At 40.8% G+C, this 23,834-nt stretch overlaps 2 protein-coding genes across 31 annotated transcripts in view; one reads left to right on the top strand and one right to left on the bottom strand.

The window, feature by feature from the left end:
- LOC108876465 (rho-related GTP-binding protein RhoA-D) overlaps positions 1–9,479 on the top strand; it is a 40,732-nt gene extending 31,253 nt beyond the window's left edge. Inside the window, exon 6 of one of the 2 annotated variants that reach the window (XR_007813412.1) lies at positions 8,176–9,479. Coding sequence is in view for 1 of the 2 variants with exons in the window: in XM_051071272.1 (XP_050927229.1) it covers positions 7,402–7,506 (105 nt within the window). In the remaining variant the exon portion in view is untranslated. Of the gene's footprint in view, positions 1–7,401; positions 7,522–8,175 lie in introns of those variants that run through there. The other variant, XM_051071272.1, reaches the window with a different exon arrangement.
- Positions 1–23,834, bottom strand: part of LOC108889467 (putative helicase mov-10-B.2) — a 75,915-nt gene that overhangs the window by 11,047 nt on the left and 41,034 nt on the right. The window contains exons 1-23 of one of the 29 annotated variants that reach the window (XM_018685911.2): positions 20,213–20,541; positions 20,022–20,124; positions 17,958–18,133; positions 16,901–17,003; positions 16,662–16,803; positions 16,301–16,553; positions 16,085–16,198; positions 15,602–15,782; positions 14,424–14,566; positions 14,163–14,339; positions 13,648–13,760; positions 13,306–13,502; positions 12,985–13,082; positions 12,693–12,790; positions 12,506–12,604; positions 12,301–12,403; positions 12,077–12,194; positions 11,163–11,354; positions 10,980–11,051; positions 10,775–10,900; positions 10,607–10,695; positions 10,380–10,504; positions 9,608–10,263 (exon numbers count right to left, since the gene is read on the bottom strand). The exons of 4 other annotated variants lie outside the window; for them this stretch is intronic. In XM_018685911.2, coding sequence (XP_018541427.1) covers positions 10,202–10,263; positions 10,380–10,504; positions 10,607–10,695; positions 10,775–10,900; positions 10,980–11,051; positions 11,163–11,354; positions 12,077–12,194; positions 12,301–12,403; positions 12,506–12,604; positions 12,693–12,790; positions 12,985–13,082; positions 13,306–13,502; positions 13,648–13,760; positions 14,163–14,339; positions 14,424–14,566; positions 15,602–15,782; positions 16,085–16,198; positions 16,301–16,553; positions 16,662–16,803; positions 16,901–17,003; positions 17,958–18,133; positions 20,022–20,124; positions 20,213–20,361 — 3,033 coding nt within the window. In that variant the 5' untranslated portion in view covers positions 20,362–20,541 and the 3' untranslated portion in view covers positions 9,608–10,201. Of the gene's footprint in view, positions 1–9,607; positions 10,264–10,379; positions 10,505–10,606; positions 10,696–10,774; positions 10,901–10,979; positions 11,052–11,162; positions 11,355–12,076; positions 12,195–12,300; positions 12,404–12,505; positions 12,605–12,692; positions 12,791–12,984; positions 13,083–13,305; positions 13,503–13,647; positions 13,761–14,162; positions 14,340–14,423; positions 14,567–15,601; positions 15,783–16,084; positions 16,199–16,300; positions 16,554–16,661; positions 16,804–16,900; positions 17,004–17,957; positions 18,134–20,021; positions 20,125–20,212; positions 20,542–23,834 lie in introns of those variants that run through there. 24 more of the 29 variants (XM_051071239.1, XM_051071234.1, XM_051071242.1 and 21 more) reach the window with 24 other exon arrangements.

Genomic DNA, 23,834 nt, shown 5'->3' on the forward strand with positions numbered 1-23,834 from the left:
ACACAGTTTAAAAAATTTAAATGTGTCACAACATACTATAACAAATGAAGCATTGTGTGTGAGAAGCCCCAACCTACAAATCTTGTTTCTCCCGATGTAAGGGAACATGCTTGTTTGGTACAGGCAAACTGTCAATTTGTAGATTAATTGACTGGTCTCTTAGATTTGAAGTCTTATTTCATTTATTTGAAATATAAGCGAGAGAGTTCTCCAAAGTATACCTTTATTTCATGTGTCAGTAATGCAGTGGTTAGATTCTGATACAACACTAATTTTATGGAAGATGCTAATTGTATCATTACTTACACTTTGAATGAATATTATGCAACCATGTATTGTCTGAATATCTTATCAGTGTTTAAGTCAGTCATTTCATGCCACATTGTACGCAGAACGCATCACACGCTGTCTTATTAGGGAAGAAGTCCTTGGAGTCCCTGTTCTCGTCCTTGCACTGGCACAGTGTGCTCACACTCACAGGCACATTAATGCAAAGGAAAGGGGCCATTATCCCCACTAAGCGCCATGTGCTGCCACTGTCACAGCGGCAGCATGCTGCGAGAGCGATTGTCGTCAATAAGCCGCATTATTTCATCACAGTACAAGATCTGCAGGACTAGCCCCATTTTCTGAGGCTTTCTGGGGCTTCACTGTAGCTACCAGTCACGTGTGCGTGTATTTCTCTGTGTGTATGTGTGCGTGTGTGTGTCTTCCCCTCTGGCAGTGACAGTATGATGTATGGAGTAGCAGCAGCCTGCTATCACAGAGAACAGGTGGCTCTCTCCAGAGAGAAACTGACAGCACACTGGCCCGATTTAATGTGTGTGTGTGTTTGTTGGGGGGGGGCAAACTGAACAATTGTCTTTTTTACTCTTGTGGTGAAAATGGTAGGTGGTGTTACAGTGAGTGAAGGTAAATCTCAGCATCCCGCACAGGCTGAGAGAATCAAATGAAGACTCATGTACAGATGTACATTTCATTTCTTTAACACACAGGAACACCTGGGTCTTCTTAGTTATCTTTAGGGCTCATTGTCTGTTTTCTAACAAAGCTGGAGAAAGTACTGCATAATGTATCCCTCAGGCTCTTCCTAAATAAAATGGTTTGTTTTGGTCACTCTGCATAGATAAGCCACCATGCAGGCTGTAAGAATTTAATTGGATTCAATGCAGTTTTTATGAAGATTTTGTATCAACAGGGCCTTTCTGTTCCACCCTCAACCCCTTTCAGAAGAAACAATAAATTCAGCAAAAATTCTGTTTACCATCCCTTTACACACAATTTACATTTACATTACATTTATATTTGCTCATTTGGCAGATGCTTTAATCCAAAGCGACTTCTAAGTGACAGACAACACTAAAGCTTCAGTGCAGTAGGAGACCTTGAATTAAGTATTAAGTAGTAAATCTGTTTAATAAGGCAATGTGCAAGGGGATCAGTTAAAGAAGTGCACTGAAAGTACATAGTAAGTGCTAGTTAAGGTGTTAGAGGTGTTAGGAGAGGAGCAGAGATGAGTCTTCAAGAGATTCCTGAAGATACAGAGGGATGTTCCTGCACTGATAGCATTTGGGAGGTTGTTCCACTATCTGGAACCACAGTCGAAAACAGTCTGATTGCTTTGTGTGCAGGGATGGCAATGCCAAACAATGTTCCTTGGAACTCAGTGGCCGAGAAGGAGCATAAGCTTTTATGACTGAGTTCAAGTAAAATTCCCTTTTAAAGACATCACAACTACTACATTTTGTTGAGTACAAGTACTTTAATATATGCTCGGATTTGTTGCTGTCTTAGGGAACTTTCTTCATATTACTCAACAGGAGATGTCATATTACTTAATGGCCTTTGAACCTTTTTTTTTTTTTTTTTTTTTTTGAAAAACAGTACATATCGTCACCTTTTAAGTTAATATGGCGAACTTGTTCTCTAACAGTTGCCTGTTTACACAACCAGCAGCCACCAAGCAGTGTTCATTTGGAGTCATGTTTATGTCTCATTACTAATTACAAATCCAATATTTACCCTGTTTTTAGGTCTTATTTTGGTCTCCACCAGCTCCTGAGGGAAATATTAGACTCCTGCAGCAGCTACATGCACCATTATTTTCACCTGCTAGTTGCTGATTTTATCTGCTGTTTGGTAATGAGCAGGTAGTGCACAGTGGGTTTACAGAGCTGCCTGCTGCTGCCTAAAATGATATGTGAGTGAAACAAACAGTAAAACTGTGGGCCCAAAACAATGAGCTGAAAGATGCTATAAAGCTGTGGGAGCTGCAGAGTCAGGTGATAATTTTCTGTGGGTTCATTTCAAGCAACACCTTTCCATGCAAATAGTCATATGATCCAATCATTCTTGATACAAGGATCCCTGCTGTATTTCTCCACTATTCACCAACAGGGATTTGGACACTGCATATGTGTATGATGGCAGATGTTCAGATCTTTGGGGATAAAAGGCCCGTGCTGGTCCAGGTAGTCAGAGATCTGTGGAGGCTGATGCTGGTGGCAGGCAGCCAGGACATTGTCTCATCACCTACTGCCTTCTCTCCATTATTGTCAGCTTGTGGGAGATGGCTATTGATCCGTGTGTATTTGTGTGTGGGGCTGTATCTCCCCGGCAAGCTACATTTTCACTCGGATATACACACCTTTCAGGATTACAAGCAAAGAGAAAGGGAGACAAATGTGCACAATACAGAGGTGTCAGACACACCCAGTAAGAGCTGTAAATCACATCGCCTCAGGGTGTAGAAGTGACCCATTAAAGATTGTTTTTAATGCGACTGTATGTCCAAGGCCATGCATGTGCAGCAGCATGTTGAGCACTGAGCTCTCCTCCCGCTCCCTTCCCTCCCACTGCTTTTCCAGAGCCCTCAGCCCAACTCTGTTTTTCACCTCACACACAGGACGCAGCCCAGGAAAGGGAAGAGGGTGCGGCTCTAAAACAGAGTTCGATCTCTTTTTCCCCCCCTCATTTTCACTCTATTTCTAGTTGCTTTTTTTTCACCTCCCTCGTCTGTTTGAAAAAGCTTAACTCTCACCAGTTTTACTGGCTGTTCATTCTCACAAGTCTCAAACTTTTAACACAAAGACTAATCAAAGTGTATTCTTTTTTGTAGATGGCAGCCATCAGGAAGAAGTTGGTGATAGTTGGGGATGGTGCTTGTGGTAAGACCTGTCTGCTCATCGTCTTCAGTAAGGACCAGTTCCCAGAGGTCTACGTCCCCACTGTGTTTGAGAACTACATCGCTGACATTGAAGTTGATGGCAAACACGGTGCTTAATATTTAAAATTTCTACTCATTTGTTTTGGTGAGAGGACTGTGAATAATAAGCAGCATTTCAGAGGGAAATATTGTACTTTTTACTCTGCAACATTTATTCGACAGCTGTAGTTGCTGGTTGCTTTACAGATTAATGCAACACAAAAAACATAAAACGTTGTGACTGTCTAACAAACGTCTGGTGGAACTGCTGAAAACTCACAGACATTTGAAATGTGAGAAGCACCACCAACCAAAGAAACATTTCTCCTCTTAATTCCTCAGATGGTTTCATTTAAATAACTGAAAGAGGTCATATATCCAATCTTTCACAAAAATAGTAAAGATTAAAGAAAAGACTGGAAAAAATTATATAAATTAGTTTATCAGAACTTTTTTTTTCTTCCTTACTTTCCCATTAATCATCTTGAGACCCCTGAGAAATATCTTGTGACTCTCTGGAAGAGCCCTGAACCTTAGATTGGAAACAGTATTTAAAGCAGTTAAAAGTAGCTCCACTTTGACCAGCTACAACAGTAAACTGCTGTTTACACGTTGTTGCATCAGTATGAACAATCTATTCATGTCACATAGAGTCACAGGACGTTTTACTCCAGAATGAATACTTCTGATAGTTCAAGTAAACTTACTAGATAATGTGTTTGTACTTTTACTTATGTAGAATTTTGACTACAAGACTTCTACTTGTAATGGAGTATTTTTTACTTTGTCATATCTGTACTTTTACTTAAGGATGGAGTTCTGCCACTTATCTGTCAAACTAAAACTGCTGCTATAGTGTTAAAAATGTGACCCCGTTGGCTCCGGTGTTTGAGAACCACGTGCCACCAAGACTGATGGGGATAAGTGTGTATTGTTAGCAAATCCCTGGGTCTTTTCATTGTTCTAAAGCAGCAGACCTCCAGCCAACAACAGGAAAAGGATCCTGTGCAGGTTGGAACCCCTCATCCTCATACATCATGACTAATGTCCCATTTCCTGTTCCTGTTTCCTGCGCTGCAAAATCTGCTATCAGCCAGCTTTATGATACAGAGTTGACTGTTTTCCAAGCCTCTCAGCTGTGGTGTACTGATTTTTAATAAACTGCATTTGGTGTAGTGATATATTTCATAACAAGTCATTGTCACTGTTTACAGATGACCCTACTATCTGATTATTCATTGTAGCTACAAAAACTAAGGAGATCTGAGACTGAACAGAAAAACTCACACAGACAGCCTGGTAGTAAAATAAACTACGGATGAGGCCGACTCCTGAGAGACACCCAGTGGTGAAAGACTTCAAAAGCAGCAGAAATGGACAGTGAAGTTTGTCATGGTGTGGTGTAGCCCACTTTCCCAGAAAGAAGATGTGGCACAGCTCAGCTCTCTGTCTCCTATACTATGGAAAAATGCCCTCCATGTGCTGGACTGTAAGTCAGAAGGTGCTGTGGCTAGCCAGTCTTGCCAAGGTAAGTAGCTTGTCAGCCAACAGGCAGGACTTGGCAAGACATGAGAGGAGTGAGACGTCAGAAAAGCCCAGATGAACTGCTAACATACTGTGGCTGCTCTCTGGGGGTCGATTAAGACTGTTTTTTTTTTTTTGCCCAATTCTCAGTAGTAATGGTCACAGTTTTCCAGCTGTGATTGTAACGGTGGTGAGGCAGTGTAGAATTAAATCAGCAGGATGAAGGAAGATAAAGACAGTTTAGGCCAAGAGCCCACAGTCAATTTGTAGAGACTTTTACAGGAAATAAAGCCACATGATGTGGCATGATATGACACTACTAGGCTACTGTACATGGCATTTTGTGGTTGTAATGTAGCATGTGCTGCAGCTCTTGCTGAGCTCTTGCTGAGCATTTGTTTTATCTAGAGCAGGTCAGTGCCGTGGGACTGCTAACAGTTTGATTAACAGCCTAAGTGAAGCCTGTGGGAGCCATCTCCACCTCTGGGGAGTTGCTCTTCAGGCCTGATAGTGGAGGAATTACATTTTTAAATCCTCTTTTTCTTTTCTCTTCCCAGTTATTCTGCCTCTATTCTTGTTGTCCATTTGTTTTTGTGTTTCTGTTGTCTTTCTCCCTCTTCATCCTGCTGTAAATTTTAATGACGTAACTGAAATTACGCTCTGTGCTAGCCAACACTTGCATCACTTCTTTGTTCTTTGTCTTCCTCTCTCTCTTTCTCTCTCTCTCTCTCTCTCTCTCTCTCTCTCTCTCTCTCTCTCTCTCTCTCTCTCTCTCTCTCTCAGGTGGAGTTAGCATTGTGGGATACAGCAGGTCAGGAAGACTACGACAGACTGAGGCCTCTCTCCTACCCCGACACAGATGTTATCCTCATGTGCTTCTCCATAGACAGCCCCGACAGTTTAGGTAAGCCTGGGTACACTTGCTTAGTGTAGATTATTACTGTGCCTCAGTTTAAGGAGAGGAGATGTAGGTAAATGGGGAATGAGATGAAAATAAAGAAATATATGTTTTTGTCCTGTGCAGCGGTGCCTCGGGTGAGGAATGGCTACTGTTAAGATTTCCTCACAGTTTAGACTAAGCTGAATTGTTTCCAGCATTTCATAAATAAATTTGCTGAACGTGCAGGCAGCACTGATGCAGAGTATCCAAAATCAAATGATACATAGTTAGGAGGAGGAGTGAAGTAAGATGGCAGCTTTAGTTTCACCAAATACTCCCATTAAATGCCCACATTTTCCACCACAAGGAGAGCTGATCTGTCTATGCAGTGTAGTCAGTAATGAGCCTCTCTATAGGCTTTTCTGTTTCTGCTCTTCATGAAAGCAATGATCCACACAATGGGATTTTTTTTAATTTATTTATTCAAATGGTGTTTCTTCATGTGTATGATTAAATTATTGCTATTGTAATTACACTAGCTGCTGCCAGACATTACAGTTACCTGCTTTTTGTGCTTTCCTGTTGTGGTTTAGTGATTCAAATCTGTAAATTAAGTAATTTCACACATCACATGACTGTTATCCAGTAACAGCACTTAAATTAAATACAGTGAAAAGTACATTTTTAAAGCAATAAGAAGCTGATTGAACAGTCCATAGAGAGCACAGTCATCCTAGATTTATCTATTGTAGATTGACCTCTTCTGATCAATGCTTCCTTAATAAAGACTCTTAAGTGCTTTAATTCAAGTGTTTTTCAGACTAAAGAGGAACAAGATGAACGCACAGATTTCCAGAATATAACGTAGCTGCTGCCATTGTATGGAGGTAAGGCTTAAGTTGGAATTTTCTGCATGTTTACATGAAATATCTCACATGTATTTCAGGCTTGGATCTGAGTGTTCTTGGCTCTCAAAACCCAAATCAAACAGATGAATAAATATGCCTTGTTAGATAAAACTTGAGACCCAGGTTTTCTCCCACAGTGTTTTGTTATGGGCAATGCCACAGATGGTATTCCTGCGCTATCACTACATGACATCTCCTTCCAGAGCAAACAACACTGATTTTGGCGAGCAGACTGGGCCCATGTATCAGCCAGGGGTCTGTGACCTCTCTGTGTTTATGTCTGTACAGTCACAAGGGGAAATGACACGGCTCTCCCAACTGTGTCCTTGTAAGGAAAGAAGGCTGGAATTTACTGTGCAGCCACTTCAGCGTTTTTGTTTTTTTTTGTTTGTTTTTTTGTTTGTTTTGTTTTTTTTTCCCTTTTAATTTCTAAAAAAAAAACATTTTCATCCTTGTAGAGAACATTCCTGAGAAATGGACACCTGAAGTGAAACACTTTTGTCCCAACGTCCCGATCATCCTCGTGGCAACAAGAAGGACCTTAGGAATGATGAACACACACGCAGGGAGTTGGCCAAGATGAAACAGGTGTGTGGTGTGTGTGTGTGTGTTTCTGTATCCATTTGTTACTGGCAACAATAATCCCAAAACTAATGGGCCTCTCTGCCAAATGTCTACACACTCAGTCAAAAGCTCCCTTTATACAGCCTGTTCAAGCGGGGAATATTGCAGCGTTATTCTGCCTCGCCATTCTTTACAAATGGTACAGACACCAGCTGATGCAGAGGTGGCGTAATGAGGAGGTCATCTTAGCTCCAATACAGTGCAAACACTGTGTAAAAGGGGCTAAATCTTAATCCACTGTCTGTATGTCAAACCTCTAGGAGCCGGTAAAACCCGAGGAGGCAGAGACATGGCCAACCGCATCAGTGCCTTTGGCTACCTGGAGTGCTCCGCCAAGACTAAGGACGGCGTGCGGAGGTGTTTGAGATGGCCACCAGAGCAGCCGCTGCAGGTCCGCAAGCGCAAGAAGAGGGGCGGCTGCCAGCTACTGTGAGGAGGTGGAGTTTGTTGGCCAATCAGCACCTGAGGGAGGACTCCCCGCCATACACAGAGCAAAGTTAGAGAAACCTTAAATCAATGGCTTCCGTGGACTATACTTACTTCACAGATGCAGATATGCCACAGGCAAATATGAAAGACTGACACACCTGTTTAAAAGCAAAACAAATCAGCCTTTAAAAAAAAAAAAAAAACTATCTTCTCTGCCTACTCACACAGTTAGTTTTTGTTTGTTTGCTGTTTTGTTTTCCCTCCACCAGCACACCGACCTGTTTGTGTGAAGGACCTGCCCCTCCCACCTCCTGTATGTATGAATGAATGTTTGTATTTATATGTGCATATACTTTACAAATATATCATAAGTCTGCTTCTGTGTATGATTGTTTACAGAGAAGGGTCTTTTAGTTCACACGCTCTCTGACTCTTTCTCTCAGTTCATGGGCTGCACGTTGCAGACAGTTTTAGTTTTGCTTTAATAGCATGGAACCCCTGCTTCTCTTGAACCCACACGTACCACTCCGTCTCCTTTTATGCATCAGCTTCAGTCACCATCCTTCATCTATTTGCTGTACCACTATTAATTTTACACCCGAAAGTCCTATTCCACCGAGTGCTGTGTCAGCAGAGCTCTGTTTCCCTCAGCTCCTGACATAAAGGACTTAATTTAGAGCCTGTTCACACTGTATTAATCCGCTGAAACCTACAGAACCGAAGCAGCAGCGACTATTTGTGTGGAGAGATGTTGAGACTACACCTTGGTCCATCTCTCTCCTCCATGGCGATAGCTTAAACTGGCACTGGAGACAGTAGCCTATTGTCATGGACACAATACTCGCAGTCACGCTCACACTGGCTCTGACAGACGTCACCAACGCCATCCCCCAAACAAGCTCTGCCTCCTGTCTGAACTCTGGACTGTTTCAGATCCAGTATACAGTCATGATCTATCACTGAGGACGAGTGCATACTGTATACAGCCATATTAATATAACGACAGATTATAGGCCTATTCTGCATATAAAAGTTTTAATAAAATACCCAGCTTGATTGACAGCTCAGACTGTGTCATTATCAGCGTGCTATCACCTCAGTTTTGCTCACCGGGTCAGTAACTCTTCACATTTTGAAATTGGGGCCTTGCTGGTGTGTAATAGCCCTTTATTTGACACTACAGGGACATTCCTTGAAATGTGATTGAACAAATGAGGATTTCTAAGTAAGTGGCGTAGCAAGTGTCCAGTCAAAGTTTTTCTCTTGTGCAGCCCTCGAAGAAATTCGAAAAGGTCGTAGCCAACTGTATAAACACAGGGTGTGCATGTGTCTGGGAACAATCACGGGTGTCTTTGGGCTCAAAACTGAAACGTTAAATCACTGTTTGACATTTTTACACCAATCTTATTAACTGGAGATTTGAACAAGAATTGGCAGCAGAACTGAAATGAAAGTACAAAACTGCAGTAGTTTTCTCCACTAGGTGACGTCATCATTAAACCACCTCATTTCCCTATAGGCAGCCCCATGATACAGTTAAAGTCAACCTATTAGAGGCAGCATGACAGGTTGTTGTTAGTACTGTACTGTATACACCGTATCCAGCCCTGCCAGAAAAAGCAGTGAACACACCGTGCACACAGGTGTCCGAAATGGTCTCACGTTGATTTTTACCACCATCATAAGCTACAACTCTGGTGATCTTTCTTTTATCCATAACATTCGGATCCTTAGAGATCAGAATGTTGCAGGCTTGGGCTAATTCCTGGACAGTGCCTCTACGTCTCTAATGTCAAACACCATAGTTCAAGAGAAAATGTTGATTGTGATGGCGCTTTACTAACAGGAGTGGGATGTGTTGAATGTCTGGATGAGACAAACGTGTTAATAAAGTATTTTTGAAATACTACGTAACCTTAACTGCTTTGGTTTTGTCCTGAAATTGACAGTTTTAGAAATGCTATTAATACTATTAATGCATTCAAATTCATATTTTGATACTTATGTCTGACATTTCCAAGAACTGTACAAGTGATGCTGGATGTTATCATCAGTTTATTGAAAATCACACTTAAAATTTCCAAAAGATATCACAGTGTCTTACATTTGTGTTTTTCTAACTTCATCCAAACTATTTGTATCTTTGGTTTGACACTGAGTGCACTTTTAGCTTCATTTTTTAAATTCAGAAAATATCAAACTGTTCAAAATTGGCAATACACATTTTTTAGGTGCCTGAGCCAGGCATTGTTGGTTGGTAAAAATTCATCTTAAAAAACAATATATATTGATTTAAAATTTAGATTAAAGTCGAGGTTGTACAATTAAACCACACCAAAAGTGGTGTTAGTGCAGCTCACTGAGGTAGCCAAGGACTGCCCTAAACATGAATCACCTCTCTGTCCTTTATGGTCATTGGTCAAGTTTCTGTAGTCCCCTGTGAATACTGGCTGTGTCACACCTTTTAATGTGGACAGATGCCATTGAGCCCTTTCAGGAGAATTTGAATACAAATGTCAAAATCTTTTTATGAACCTTTTGTTACAGGTATCTGGTAAAGCAATATATCCAACTAAAAGCAAAATGAATCCCTTCAAGTGATAAAGACGGCAGTTTGGACTCTCCTTTTGTTCAAAGGTCGTTCCTCCACTCAGGTTCTTGGTGCTGCTGAACGTCACTCTCCGCGGTCTCCACTGACGGTGAAAAGATTCACAGAAACAAAGAAAGACGAACAGTTTCAACATCGACTCAAAATGTTCATTTTGAGGGAGATGCTGATGAAAATTAAGATAAACAGTATGTGTGTCACCTTGAACATTAATCGCGATGAAAAGAGCAGCGAGTCTGGCCACCACGTCCTCGTCTTCCTCTGCAAGAATGCCAGTGAAATGAATGCCATCGTAGCCTCCCTCATCGCTACAGTACTTGATGAAGCTGCAGACGGGAAGGAGGGGAATTTAGAATTAAATGTTAACATTGATCTACTGTTAGTATGCTGTGACAGCAGAAAGCAGGAGTGACCATGTGACAACGTACTGTGCCCAGGTAGGATCCGTGTTCAAAACTCTGGGGTTTCCCACCACAATCAGCAGGGCTTTGGCTCGAGTCACAGCCACATTGAATCTCTGGAGAAGCAAAGAATGTGTCAGAGTAATGTTTTGTATGTACGTACACAGAGTGTGTGCGTGTATTTGTGGCCGGTACCTTCTCATTCTTTACAAAACCCAGGCTGAACTTTTTGTCAATCTCTGCGTAGTTGGGGCTGCTCCGAACTGTAGACACCAGGATGACTCTCCTCTCCTGACCTTGGAACTCCTCCACCGACCCAACCTGACAAACACGTATATTAACTTAACACACAGCTTATTCTGTGTGTTTTGCGTTGTTTTAGTGTGAAATATTTTGTTACCTTAAGAGCATTCATGTCCTTCAATTTCAAGTCTTTCCCAACTTTTTCCAGGGCCTTACGGATTTTCAGCACCTAAATGACAAAAAAAACGCCAGCTTTGGAATCTACATAAATCACAGTTTTCCACTTCAGTGTGTGCGGATTAGAACTCGGACTTGTCAACTGAACTGAATGAATTCAGACCTGTTTCCTGTAGGGGGCGATGATGCCTATGTCTTTGGGTGAGATGCTGCCCAGGCCCTTCTTGCTGTGTGTCTGCAGCAGTTTTGTCACATAGCCCATCAGCACCTCCACCTCTGCTCTGTTGAAGAAAGAAGGACTGCTGGCCTCACGCTCGTCAAGACCAGTGACCCCATGGAAGATCAACGGGAATCCCTGAAAGATGCGTGAGAAATATGTCAAAGAAACATGTTTTTGTGCTCTTATATCTAATTCTTAATAGAAATTATTTTTGAATATATCTGTGTTGCTGTGGAGTAAACTTAAAGGTGGAATTAGGGAAAATAAACAACCTGTCTTCATTCTCTTTATCAATATTAGGGTTATCTGTGTTTTGAAGCACAGGTATTTTGCATATTGACTAATCTAAGAAATCAGTTTTCTACTGTCACCTCATCCTCAGTGAAGAAATGGAAACGAATTTGACTTTTCTGTCTCATACACATTGAACACAGTAGTTCATAGTCAGAAAATTTAAATTTTGTATTTCCCCTTTTTTTGTTCTTCACCAGATAAAATCATTAACTGAATCACAACGAAAATCCTCTCAAATAGGAGAAAACAGCATCAAAATGTTAATATTAGTTGTCTGACATTCAATTAATGATATGAAACAAATAGAGGCAGCGAAAGAGCAGAGAAAGTGTAACCAGCGAATGTTTTGGTATTTTTGCCTATAAAATTACGATTCATTTGCTTTCAGTTAACAAACCTATTAATCAACTGTTTCAGCTCTAAAATTAATGTGAAATGGCTACATTATATTTTGAGTAATACAGTCTTTAGGTGCAGGTATAGCAGTCATCACTTTTCATGTTTTGATTTCTATATGATCAGTTTGTTTCCACGTGCAGTGTGCAGTATGTGTGAATCATTACCCTCTGTTTGAGGTATTGCCAGTTGCAGTAGGAGTTGCGTAGTATTTCATCTGCATGACACTGTAGCTCTCCATCATAGAAGAGCTCATTGGGAATCTTCAGAATGGCAGGATGGGACCTGAAAAGGACCAACAGAAATGAAAGTAGATTAGAAGATGCATTCTGGAGAATGAAATACTTAACTTCTGTCAAGCAGTAACCTATAACTGTCTCCTTTATCACACCTGTAGTTGCGCAGTAGTTTGGTGACATAACGATTGTTGAATACGTCATTGTCTTTCTGGTACAGAGAGAAATCATTCATCATGCGCTCCAAGAGGGAAACTCCTGCAGACAACAGAATCAGGACACAACACACATAAGTAGGTCAAAAGTATGTTTTAAAGTTTAAGTCTGAATGAAAAAAACAACTGAACTATGAATCCTTACCCATCCCGTATTTCAGCGCAAAAGGTGATCTGAGAATGGGTCCGAGCTGCTTGGGGTCTCCAGCCAGAACGACCTGACCAGTCTCTGCGTGGAGCAGCCCTTTATATCACAGGTACCAAAAATCAATCAACACATAAAGCAAGCTCAGCACAATTACAGAAAATATGCTGCTCTTTGTCGTCTCTACCTGCCAATGGGACTAAACATTCGGTCTCCACAGCATGTCCTGCCTCGTCCACAAACACGTGAGTGAAATGTCCTGCAGGAATGCCTCCCGTAACCAGCCTACAGAGATCAGAGACATGATACATGGTAGCAAACTTACTCCCACACAAGTTTACGTGTGAGTTGATTGTTAGTAGTTTGGATGACAGAGAATATACAGTAAACAGGATGCAAATACTGCTGTGTGCAACAGTGATATGCTTCTTTTTTAGTGTCATGCAGGTGAGAAAACTGCAATGTGATTCAGTCAATACCTTCCAGCTGTTAACAGGGTGGTGACCATGATCCTATACTCCATCAGCTCCTCTTTAGGAGGAAAAGTGTAACACTCCCCTACCAGGTTAGAACATGCCTGTGAAAGTAACACAATGTCCGTGTACACAAACCACAGAGACTAGAATACATCAGTATTCTAGTAACATGCAAAGCTCAAGCAAGTGCAGCAGTGCCACAGAAAGACATCGAGCAGATGTTTCTGATTCATTGTGTCATCTATTGATACTGCCCGATAATCTTAGCTGTGACCAAGTGAATCAGTCACAATCACTTGGAAAACAAGAGCACCCAGCACTGACCTTTAGCTGTTCAGGGACACAATTTGGGTCCCGGCTGCTGGCGTACATACGGTACACTTTACGGTCATCCACATGGTCCAGAATCTTCTGGCAGAGCAGATCAGCAGCGCTGTTGGAGGGAGCGCAGGCCAGGATGTGGCAGGAGGCCTGGGTCTTCTCTATCTGCTTGATGGCCTCCACCAGAGTCACGGTTTTGCCTGAACAGACAAAGAGCGATCAGAATAAAGTCAAGTGCAATAAATGTATGGCTTTGTGGGCAGTTGGTAGGTTAACAGGTCAAAACTAAATTGCTTAAACAGCACAACTCTAAAAAAAAGAAGAGGATGCTGGCGCTTGCTGTACCTGTTCCAGGTGGGCCAAACACCAGGTATGGGGCAGGTTTGGATGAGCCAGCTACAATGTGTTGAACTGCTTGGGACTGCTCTTTGTTTCCCTCTAGCTTTGAGTCAAACAGTCTATCAACAAGAAGACAAAGGAACAGAGGTATGAACAACATATGAGAATCAGATACTCTCATCAGGTGGATCAAGTACCTAGTTTAGGCCAACATATTGACAACAATATGGTTCACGTTTTAATGAAATTTTGAAAAAACTCTTTAAAACATTTAATGTAGGAGTATGGCATGTAAGATGGATTGAGTGTAACCTTGGATCAACAAATCAAACTGCTTGGTGCTCAGGTTCACAAGGTGTTGACATTTGGGATTTCTGGGCATTAGCTGTACAACCTGCGGTTATCCTATTAACACTATTATTAGTAACACTATTATCATTGACAGATGTGGTCATATGTGCAGGGATACTGCAGATATCTGTGCTAGCCAGCTAAACTGCATCATATATAGCTTGTCTAACCTGAGGTTGGGAAGCTCAATTTGTTGAGACACGTAGGCGGGTGCAGCAGGGAACAACACCTTTCCCAGTCTTTTTGTAGCTGCTAGTTCTGCTGCTCTGTGCTGAAGACGCAGAGTCAGGCGGTTGACAGTGAACTCAACACTGAACTTCATGCCATCTATGAAGCTATCCAGCAATCTGCAAAGAAATTCACAGACAACGGATGTCAAAGAAATCTTTATTTTTAAATCACTGCATGTTACTGTATTGTGTTGATCTTACTTTGAGGAAAAGCCCAGTTTGACGCTGTCCAGCTGCACGCTGTGGACGTAGCCGCAGTACTTCACCCCTTTTTCTCCTATGGGACAGACCAGCAGCTTATCTCCTCGTAGAACAGACGGGCGGTTCTCAGACACACCAGGTACCTGGAAGGTGAGCAATAACAAGGAAAGGTGTTAACTGTTTGTATGCCAGTGAATATATTTCCCTGTTCCCTGTGTCAATCTAAATCATTTTAATATATCAGATACCATTGGTCTTTTTTCTTATTATAATCCTTTACAGTCTGGTCATAGAAATGCATGATTACACTTCATATTGGCTTTGTAATTAAACTAATTTGAAAGACACCAGAGCTAGTGATGGATATCAGCATAGTTTTTAAATCAAACATTAACTTCTGGGTTCATAGGGACTCATCCTCAGGTTTGAGTAACCAGTAGGTTTACAAAATTACAATATAGTTTAGCCTTATTTGGGGTAAGGTACAGAAAGGTGTTGCAACCATCTTGCTGTCAGTATGCTGCTCATCATTTTCTCTGTGGTCTGCAGAACCAAGAATCTCTTTTTCCAACATATTCTTTTAACCATCTTACTCCATGCTCTTTCCTAGAGGTATGCAATATTACTGATTAGTCAACAGTTTCTGATTGGTCTAATTCTAAAATACTGCTAAGTCATCACTGTAGCTGTTGCTAGGAAAACACCTAATTATCTGAGCTGCTCGTCCTTATCGGGAAAGTTACCACTGGCACACTGGTAAACAATGTACCTGTCTCTACTTTCTCCCAGGCTAACATTGACAGAGAAACAAATTTGTTTCCTCAGGCCTTTAAGAATCTGCTGGTTAAGATGATCTCTCACTCTCTGCACACATATGATGATAATTGAGCACAGAGTGGTAGAGTGTGATTACATGAACATCACAGTCTCTTTGCACATCTATTGCTCTGGTTTAAATCCAGAGTCCTGTAGTGTACTGTACTATGCACTATTGAATGACTGATGTATTTACTCCTCCTCCTCTCCAGGCACTGCAGATGCTAATTAGGCAGGTACATGAGCTAGCCGCTGCACTTAAAATTGTAAAAATGACCAAGAAAAGTTAAATGTGAGCTGGTGAACAGGTCAAGGATGGACTGATTATGAGAGGAAGTGGATGAGTAGAGAGACATAGTTACCTCCAGAACAAGAAGTTTCTTGTTAACTGGGTCTCTAACCATGGTAGCATATTCTTTGTCATTGTTGGGGATGTTGTATTTCTTGATGTCCACCTCCATCTGAAGCTCCTCCAGATACAACAGCAGCTGCATCTTCTCAGTGTAGTTCTCCCAGCTCAAGGGACTTTCCAGCAAGGCTCTTCTAAACAGACCAAAGCAGAAGAAACAGTTTATAACAATGTAGGTATATACTATAGAATATAATACTCCCTATTACAGTGCAGGACTGGGGCACCAGAGACCAGGGTTTACATCCTGAGTCTTGTCTGTGATTGTGGTTCAAGCAACAAAAGCACTTTGGGTAAGTGTTGTGTCATGTTATTCAAGTCACTGCCAACATTTTCTGCATTAAACCAGACTACAATCTTTCGCTAACCTTGTACAGGTGCTGTCAGCATCTATAGCTATAGCTGGAGATGACATCAGAAACTGAACTGAATTTACCTCCTATCACGGCAGGGAGAGGGCTGCTTCAGTAGACTGATGAGCTGGTTGGTGTCTGGTGGTATTTGATAGTCTCTCAGCGGAACCACATTTTGTAGATGCATCACCGACAGCCTGGTAAGATGAGACAAAATACAAAAGACAACTCATGAGACGTACAGCATTAAAATTTTTCAGTTTCTTGTATTTTGAATAGTGTAGAGTAAACATCGATACCCTTCAGGTGGCTGCCCATCCACAATTTTGCAATTAACTTCAGGGGTCCAGGCAGGGAGGGACCGAGGTTTGTAGGGTGCTACAGGTGCCAGCTCCACTCCTAAAGAACCCATACACTGAGCCTCAATAAAGCGCACAATGTGGAATGAAGTGGAGGAGGGCCCCAGGTCTGGTTTGAATTCAAAGGCCAGTGTAGCTGGATAGAAACCAACCCAGTGGCAGCAGAAGTAAACTTTGATTTCATAGCTATCACCTGAGAAGAAAAACAGGACAGGAAAAAATATTTTGTGTATTCATTGTAGTTTATTGTGCCCATAATCCTGTTAATTTAAAGTAAACTGGTTTGTCATCTTTGTGTTACCTGGGTTGAGAGTCAGAGGGTTTGCTTTGGTCACTTTGTGCTCATCCTGCAGATTTAAGTATTTGAGCCACTGCAGTGGGGTGTAGTAGGTGAAATACACAGGTGCTGTTCCTGTGTTTTTCACATTCAGACTCACAGTGTACTGTTTAAAAAGAAAAGAAAAACAGATCTATGCAGTTGAGCTGCACATTTGTACATTTGTTTCAGCAGACAACACTGCGATTTCACAACATAAATACCTCATATGTGCCTTCCACACACAATTTAAGCGTCCCGTTCTGAAAGTGCTGGTCGGAGTTGCTGGTGATGCTGATACCATGTTTGTCAGAGATGAACTGAGCTCTGTGGATGCACAAACACCAAAGGTGATACACTGCTTTACAGGCAACAGGATGCTGTGTTAATTTAAAGATCAGGTGTTTTACAGGTGCACGGAGCAGGCAGCAGCAAAGGTGAGCTACAGTGAGGCCAGTGACAGGCTGCAGGTTAATGACAGAACAGTGATGACTGACTGCTGTGCCTGCAAGCTATGCTGGCTCATGCAGTTTATGCTTACAACCCTACCCACACCATTTCCTGTTCCATCTGCTTTTTGCCACAGCACACACGTACATTAAGTCTGCTGCTGCGGGCCTTGACTCTAAAGAGAACCTGAGTGTCACTTTTTAAATGACCTTTACTTATTGTCGAATGAATTAAGAAAAACTCTCTGATCAGTTTCTATTGTCTTCATTTTGCTCTGATACCAGGAAATTGACTCTACACATCAGACGCAGCATTAAAATGTGCATAACCATCTCCTTCCCCCCACCAGCCTGTTACACCAAAACTGCTGCGAGGGCAAGATCATAAATGTGTAGAGGTGTGTATATGGTTTTCCTCTGCTATTTTATCTCTCTCTTAATAACAAATTCCAGAGTTAACCTCCAACAAACATATTTCAGATATTTGAGACACTACAAAGTCCTGTAACCTTCCTGACAAGACAGTCTAATTATTCTCTAACACTGAAGGTTACAATGCCTCTTATGACTTAGACATCAGATTATTTTACAGTGATATGTTTCTATGACAGTCTACAAGCCAAAAACACTCCAGTTTTCTCTTTTACCAAGTTACCCTAAAAAAATTATTCAACATGTTTGACTTGAGAGGACTGTGGTGTAGAAAGAAATAGTAAAATTATATTTAAAAACAGAACAATAGCAGTCTTGCAGAATAAAAACCAAACAGAGAGAAAAGATTTTTGGGGTAAATGATAATCAAAGGAGGAATCTCATTATTTGGCTCTGTTACCGCTCTGTCTTCAGTTTGGTCATCAGAAGACTGGCCAGTTTCCTCCGGGCTCGAACTCCCGTGTCTGCTTCATCCGGGGAGGTGTGTGCCGGCGCGGGACTGGACGCTCCATTCTGCACAGCCTGTGGCTGGCAGTTCCTCGGTGTGTGCCACTGGTCCACATACAGATCTCTGACCTGTGGAGAGGATCATTTCATGTCAATTTTATCTTGGTAAGAAAAATTCAATTTTTCTGTTTGTGTTTCTGTTTGGTTTTTTTTTTTTGTGTTGTTTTTGTTTTTTTGTTTTTATTGACAGTAGCGGACATAATCCTCACCTCCTCAAGCTAACCTCACTTTACTTATGTATTATTTATTTATGTATTTAAAAGTGCTTAATCTGCACCCACCTAACCTTGTAAATGCATATAAGTACAATACACAAACAAGCTCTTGTTTTCAGACCTGAAGTTTCGTTTCTGTTAAACTGACACCATCCAGGTCTGTATACAAACACTGATTCAGCAGTGATTGGGGCTTGAGTCAAAACCCCTGCTTTTGAAATGACACATTTAAATGTTTAATATATTTAGCCCCTACAAAAAGCCGCTGTGTTTTATCCTCACTGTTAACTGCGAAACTTGTGAAACCAACTGTGAATCACTTAATACACAAAACCGGAAGTGAGGACGATTTTTCTTAACCTGACAACACTGTGAACTTCTTTTGTTCTAAGAATGATGATACACTGGAGAGGAGGTGGAAATCCTGCTATAATTTCCTAACTTTAAAAAAAAAATGTATTGGCTTAAAAGAAGAAGTACCAACTCCTTGAGTCATAAAATTACCACAAATGAGTGCACACAATATGGTTTACAAAGGAAAAATCAACTATTCTAAGCTGGGGGAGTTACAGTTTATATTAAGGTTTATTTCTTAAGATATTAATAATTTTACAAAACTTATATTCTCAGAAAAATGGTGAACTGTTTGATCTCCTCTGTGACTATATTAAGCTTCTTACTTACTTATAAATATGCAGTTATGAATATTAAATTAGATGGAAAAGATAAAAGATTTTGTGGAAATACTGGATAATTTTCCCTCTTTAGACCTTAAACATTTCTTTTAATGAAAACAGCTGAGAAGTTTAGAGAGGAAATGTATTTAGTCCCTTAGTGAAACTGAAAACAACTCAGACATCCGAACCATGACACACAGTCCCAACTTGACACTTATCAGAGGGAATTCCACCAAAAAACATAAGCACAGGTGTTACATAATGTGGATTGTGATAAAAAGATTTTTTTTAAACAAGTTAACAAGATGCCATCCCTGTTAATTAACCGAACCAGACAATGATGTTGAAAGAAAGACCAGATTTGTCTTTGTACTCTCCACTGTAGCACTGCCCCATGGCGCAGAATGGCATCTCTGACGCATGTGATGACCAATTCAGCAGCCCCCTGACCACACCCACCAGTTATTCATACTGAGATCACATGTAGAACAGACTTTGACCTTTAATTTAGAGCAATTAAACTCGTACTAAAGCTGTACGTGTCTGCTCCACATAAAGAGGGTTTGTTAGTGTTTCTATCCCGCAGCAATTATTACTTTCATCTGACTCACAAGTAACTTATGATTAAGTGACTTTAAATTCAATTGTAATGTTCTACATTATATCTCACCACTGTGCCACTACAGCAAATAACTTAATATATAATAAGGTGCGTCAAAACAAGAGAATGAGCCGGAAAATAACCAAAGATGCGTCTCTGTTTCCACCTAATAAACAGGGGAAGACCACGACAAGAAAAAAAAAAAAAACACAAAACACAAACAGAAATAAACTGCCATTGCTGGATTAAAGTGTCTTAAAATAGAGTGAGAAAATGGAGGTTTGACTAACAGAGAAAGTATTATTACGATATGTTGCCTAATTTAAAAAACTAATAATAATGTGATATAAGGGAATCACGATAAATCAAAAATCACACTAACTAAATCATCACTTTTTCACTCTTTAAATGAGGCTACCAGTGTATTAAAATGAAAACAGCAATGATATAAAATGAATGTATACCGAGGCGTTAAAGTAAATGTTGTCTCTTCGTCTTGTTATTTTGCCGTGCGTTTTCAGGGCATAGAGGACTGAACCAAAGTTTGGGTCTTTGGTCCCTGGGGTCCTGAAATGAACACATAAACATTTAATCTGGGACACATTTATAAAACTGTCATACATGCGGAGTAAGTATATGATCAGGAACAACTCACCTTCTCCTGAAATCATCGTTGTAAATGTCTCTTAGTTGAAGTCTGTTAATGATGGATGCTCGATCAGTCTCCTTCAAAAACTCATAGAAGTCGAGTCCAATTTGGCAGCGTTGGCCTGCAGACAGTTTCCTATGGTTGTTATTAGCCATGATCAAAACTCAATATTATCAAAAATATTCAAACACGAAAGCGTCCGGACTATTCGCTAGAACACGGAAATATCGTTCGGCAACACAGAAGATATAGTCGCATCTCAGAGGAAATCCCAGAGACAGCTAATCGCTTTTCTATTCCTTGGCAGTCCAGCTGGGCGGTGTTTGTCTGTCACTCATGATGCGGAGCTGCAGTGCCGAGGCTCAGGCAGAGCTCGGAGTTTAAAGCGGGTGCACCCTCACAGCCGGTCAGCCGGCAGAAACGAAACTTAGCGCGTTGAAACTGTAAAGCCAGGTGAACAGGGCGAGACTGTAAACAAATAAGATAGGAACTAAAAAAACGGTATTTGATTAGGATGAGTCAGTCAGTAAACAGCTCAGCGTTATTATCACTTTTACGCGACTTGTTTGGCAGCGGTAGAATATAAATATTTAGTCTGTGTAGAACATGTCCTCTATTATAACTGTACTGTGCGTTATTATTGCCTTCATATACTAGTAACACTGCTACTACTACCACTACTTATAATAAAGATCATAACAATAACAACATGTTGTTGTTGTTGTTGTTGTTGTTGTTGTTGTTGTTATTATTATTATTCGACAATGTTTGTGTAGTTACTTTCAATAACCAGATGGGGGAGACAAAAGTGGTGAGTTCTGAATACCCTACACAGGTTTTCTACCCAGAGGATGTGGCGTGTGTGTTAAATTCTTCAGCTGAGTTGACATAGTGTGGATGCGCTCGAGCTTTCCTCTCTGGGGCAGAGGAAGAACTCCTGGGGGGAAGCCCCGTCCTCAGCCGCACGTGGGAGTCTTTTCCGGAAAAATTACTTCCTCCACACAAAACGGAACACTAAAAACTACAAAAATCTAAAAATCACTCCAAAGATACAAAAAAGTCCTGCATGATGCTATTATAGACTAAACTTATAAGAACAAAAACTTGGAATTTAAAACATAATACTTTAGGGTATTAGGGAATTTAGGGTGACTGAAAATATGATTGTTACCATGGTGACGAGGTGTTTTTCATTAAGAGTGTCTCAGGAAACCTAACCTGATCAGACTGAATTTTCATTTCATTTTCACTTTCACAACATTTTCACAACATTGTTAAGTTGCATTTCTGAGTAAATCTGGGATGTGGGTGTGATTCAGATACCTTGAAACAGGCTATACATACGTACGTAAATATTTTAGGCTTGAAATTTGTCACTCTGTATTTTTGTGAAATTCATCAATCATATTAGATTAACAAATTTAGACTGACCTAAATCTATAGCCCAGTTTAACATAATGTTGACTGTCTGTGCAGTCTGACTGTATTTAACTGTATTTTGATGATGTTGGTAGATATGTTAGATATGAGATACTTAGATATGAGATAGATATGCTTTTAGATGGGCAGTTGTGTCTTGTGTCTGTGTCCTGAGTGGAAAAGACACACTTATTTGTCAGTTTCTCATCTAGTTTTTTATTCTTACTCTTTTTGATGTCAAATGCTGGAGCACAAGGTCAGTGTGCTCAGTCTGTAGGTTCCTCCACCAGGGATCCAAATGATGCTGAATCACTCTTCACTGTGGACAGCGACAGGACACCTCCTTAGTCTTCAAGGCAATTTCCAGACAATGGAAAGACACTCAGTGCCAAGTATGTGTGAATGTGTTTATTACCGGAGGGTCAGTGAGTGTACAGGAGTCAGTGCAGTGTCCTCTTTTTCTGCATCAGAGACTGTAATACCACGGTAAGCCCCCTCTTTGGAGCAGTAATGAATAAACCTAAAAATAGAGGTTAGTATATGAAACATATAAGAGTTATATATATATATTTGCCTGTATTATACTGATGAAAACTTATGGCCTTACTTGTTCCACATATGGTCAGTTTTCAAGACTCGTGGGTCTCCCACCACAACCAGTAGAGATCGGGCTCGGGTCATCATCACATTGAACCTCTGAAGAGACAGTCTCAGTAAGTGTAATGTATTAATGTGTGTCTATGAATTGGTCTACTGGTGCACTGTGGACAGAAATGGTTTCGGAGAATAAAATTTCTCCTCATTATTATGCAAATGTTAGCGCAGTAATGTTTATCACCTTCTCGTTAGTAATAAAACCTAGAGTGAATCGTTGCTTTTGTGCAGTCAGTTTGGGATTGCTGCGCACTGCAGACACTAGAATCACATTGAACTCTTTGCTCTGAAACTGCTCCACTGAACCAACCTATGAACATATAAATGCAAGGTTTGTTAGGTACAGTTCCAAAGTCACAAAGTTCCAAAGTTTCACAACGAACAATCACTTTCATTCTCCATACCAGTACATTTTCCAAGTTTTCCTTCCTGAGATCTTTGTCCATCTGAAGGGCATTCTGGATCATCTCCACCTGTCAGCACAAAAACAGGGGACAGTGTGTACAGGAGTGCCTTTATCATATGTGGCATTGGTCATTACAGTGCCTGAAAGCACTTTACCAATGTTGTATGGATAAAAGTGATTCAATTCAGTGAACACCCTGCACATAAAATAAAAATGGTCTCTTTAGTATCTCTTTTCCTGATCCCACTTGTCCCATACTCTTGCCATTTAAAGTGTCTTGTCACTGGTTTTACAGAGGTGTGGCCATCTATATGTGAAATTCATTTTTGGATGCAGGGATTATTTTTTGTATGCATGTTTGCATGACGCCCAGCCACTGGGGAGAAATGGCAGCAAAACTGACTTGTAATACCATATCCAGGTGTATTAACGTATCCATGGATTACTGTAATAATATACTCACTTGTTTTCTGTATGGGGAAATGATGCCAATCTCTCCTGGTTCAATTTTGGTCACACCCTTTTTGTGAAGATGTTCAACAAGAGATTTTAAGTATTCCTTCAACACCTGCACCTCTGCTGTGTTGTAAACAGAAGGATTGTTGTCATCACGTTCAATAGTGCCTGCCACTCCATGGAAGATCACAGGGAAACCCTGAGACATGGGAAGAGAAATGAGAATAGGGTTGGAAAGAGAAAGAGAGAGAGAGAGAGAGAGAGTTGCATATATGCACGTGTGTGTGTCTACATTACTTTCTTGGGCAGGCGTTCCCATTTGCAGTATGAACTGCAATTCTTTTTATGAGCATATGGCTGAAGTTCTCCTTTATAAAAGAGCTCATTGGGAATTTTCAGAATTGCAGGATGGGACCTGAGAGAGAGAAAAATGGGGAAGTGCAGACATCAAAGAGCTGGTTTAAAAGTAATGTTGCAAGATATAGCAACAGATTTAGGTGTCACCAGTACCACACCTGTAGTTCCTCAGTAATTTGGTGACAAAGCGATTGTTGAACCCATATATGTCACGTGACTTGTACAGGTCGATGTCTCTCATCAGACGCTCCAACAAGGACACACCTGCACAGAGCATCTGGTGAGTTACTGGCTTAACAAATCTTCAACTGTCACTATCATTTTCAGATTTTGCAT

The sequence above is a fragment of the Lates calcarifer genome, linkage group LG6 (assembly GCF_001640805.2).
Source record: "Lates calcarifer isolate ASB-BC8 linkage group LG6, TLL_Latcal_v3, whole genome shotgun sequence".
In the NCBI taxonomy this organism is placed as follows: Eukaryota; Metazoa; Chordata; class Actinopteri; family Centropomidae; genus Lates; species Lates calcarifer.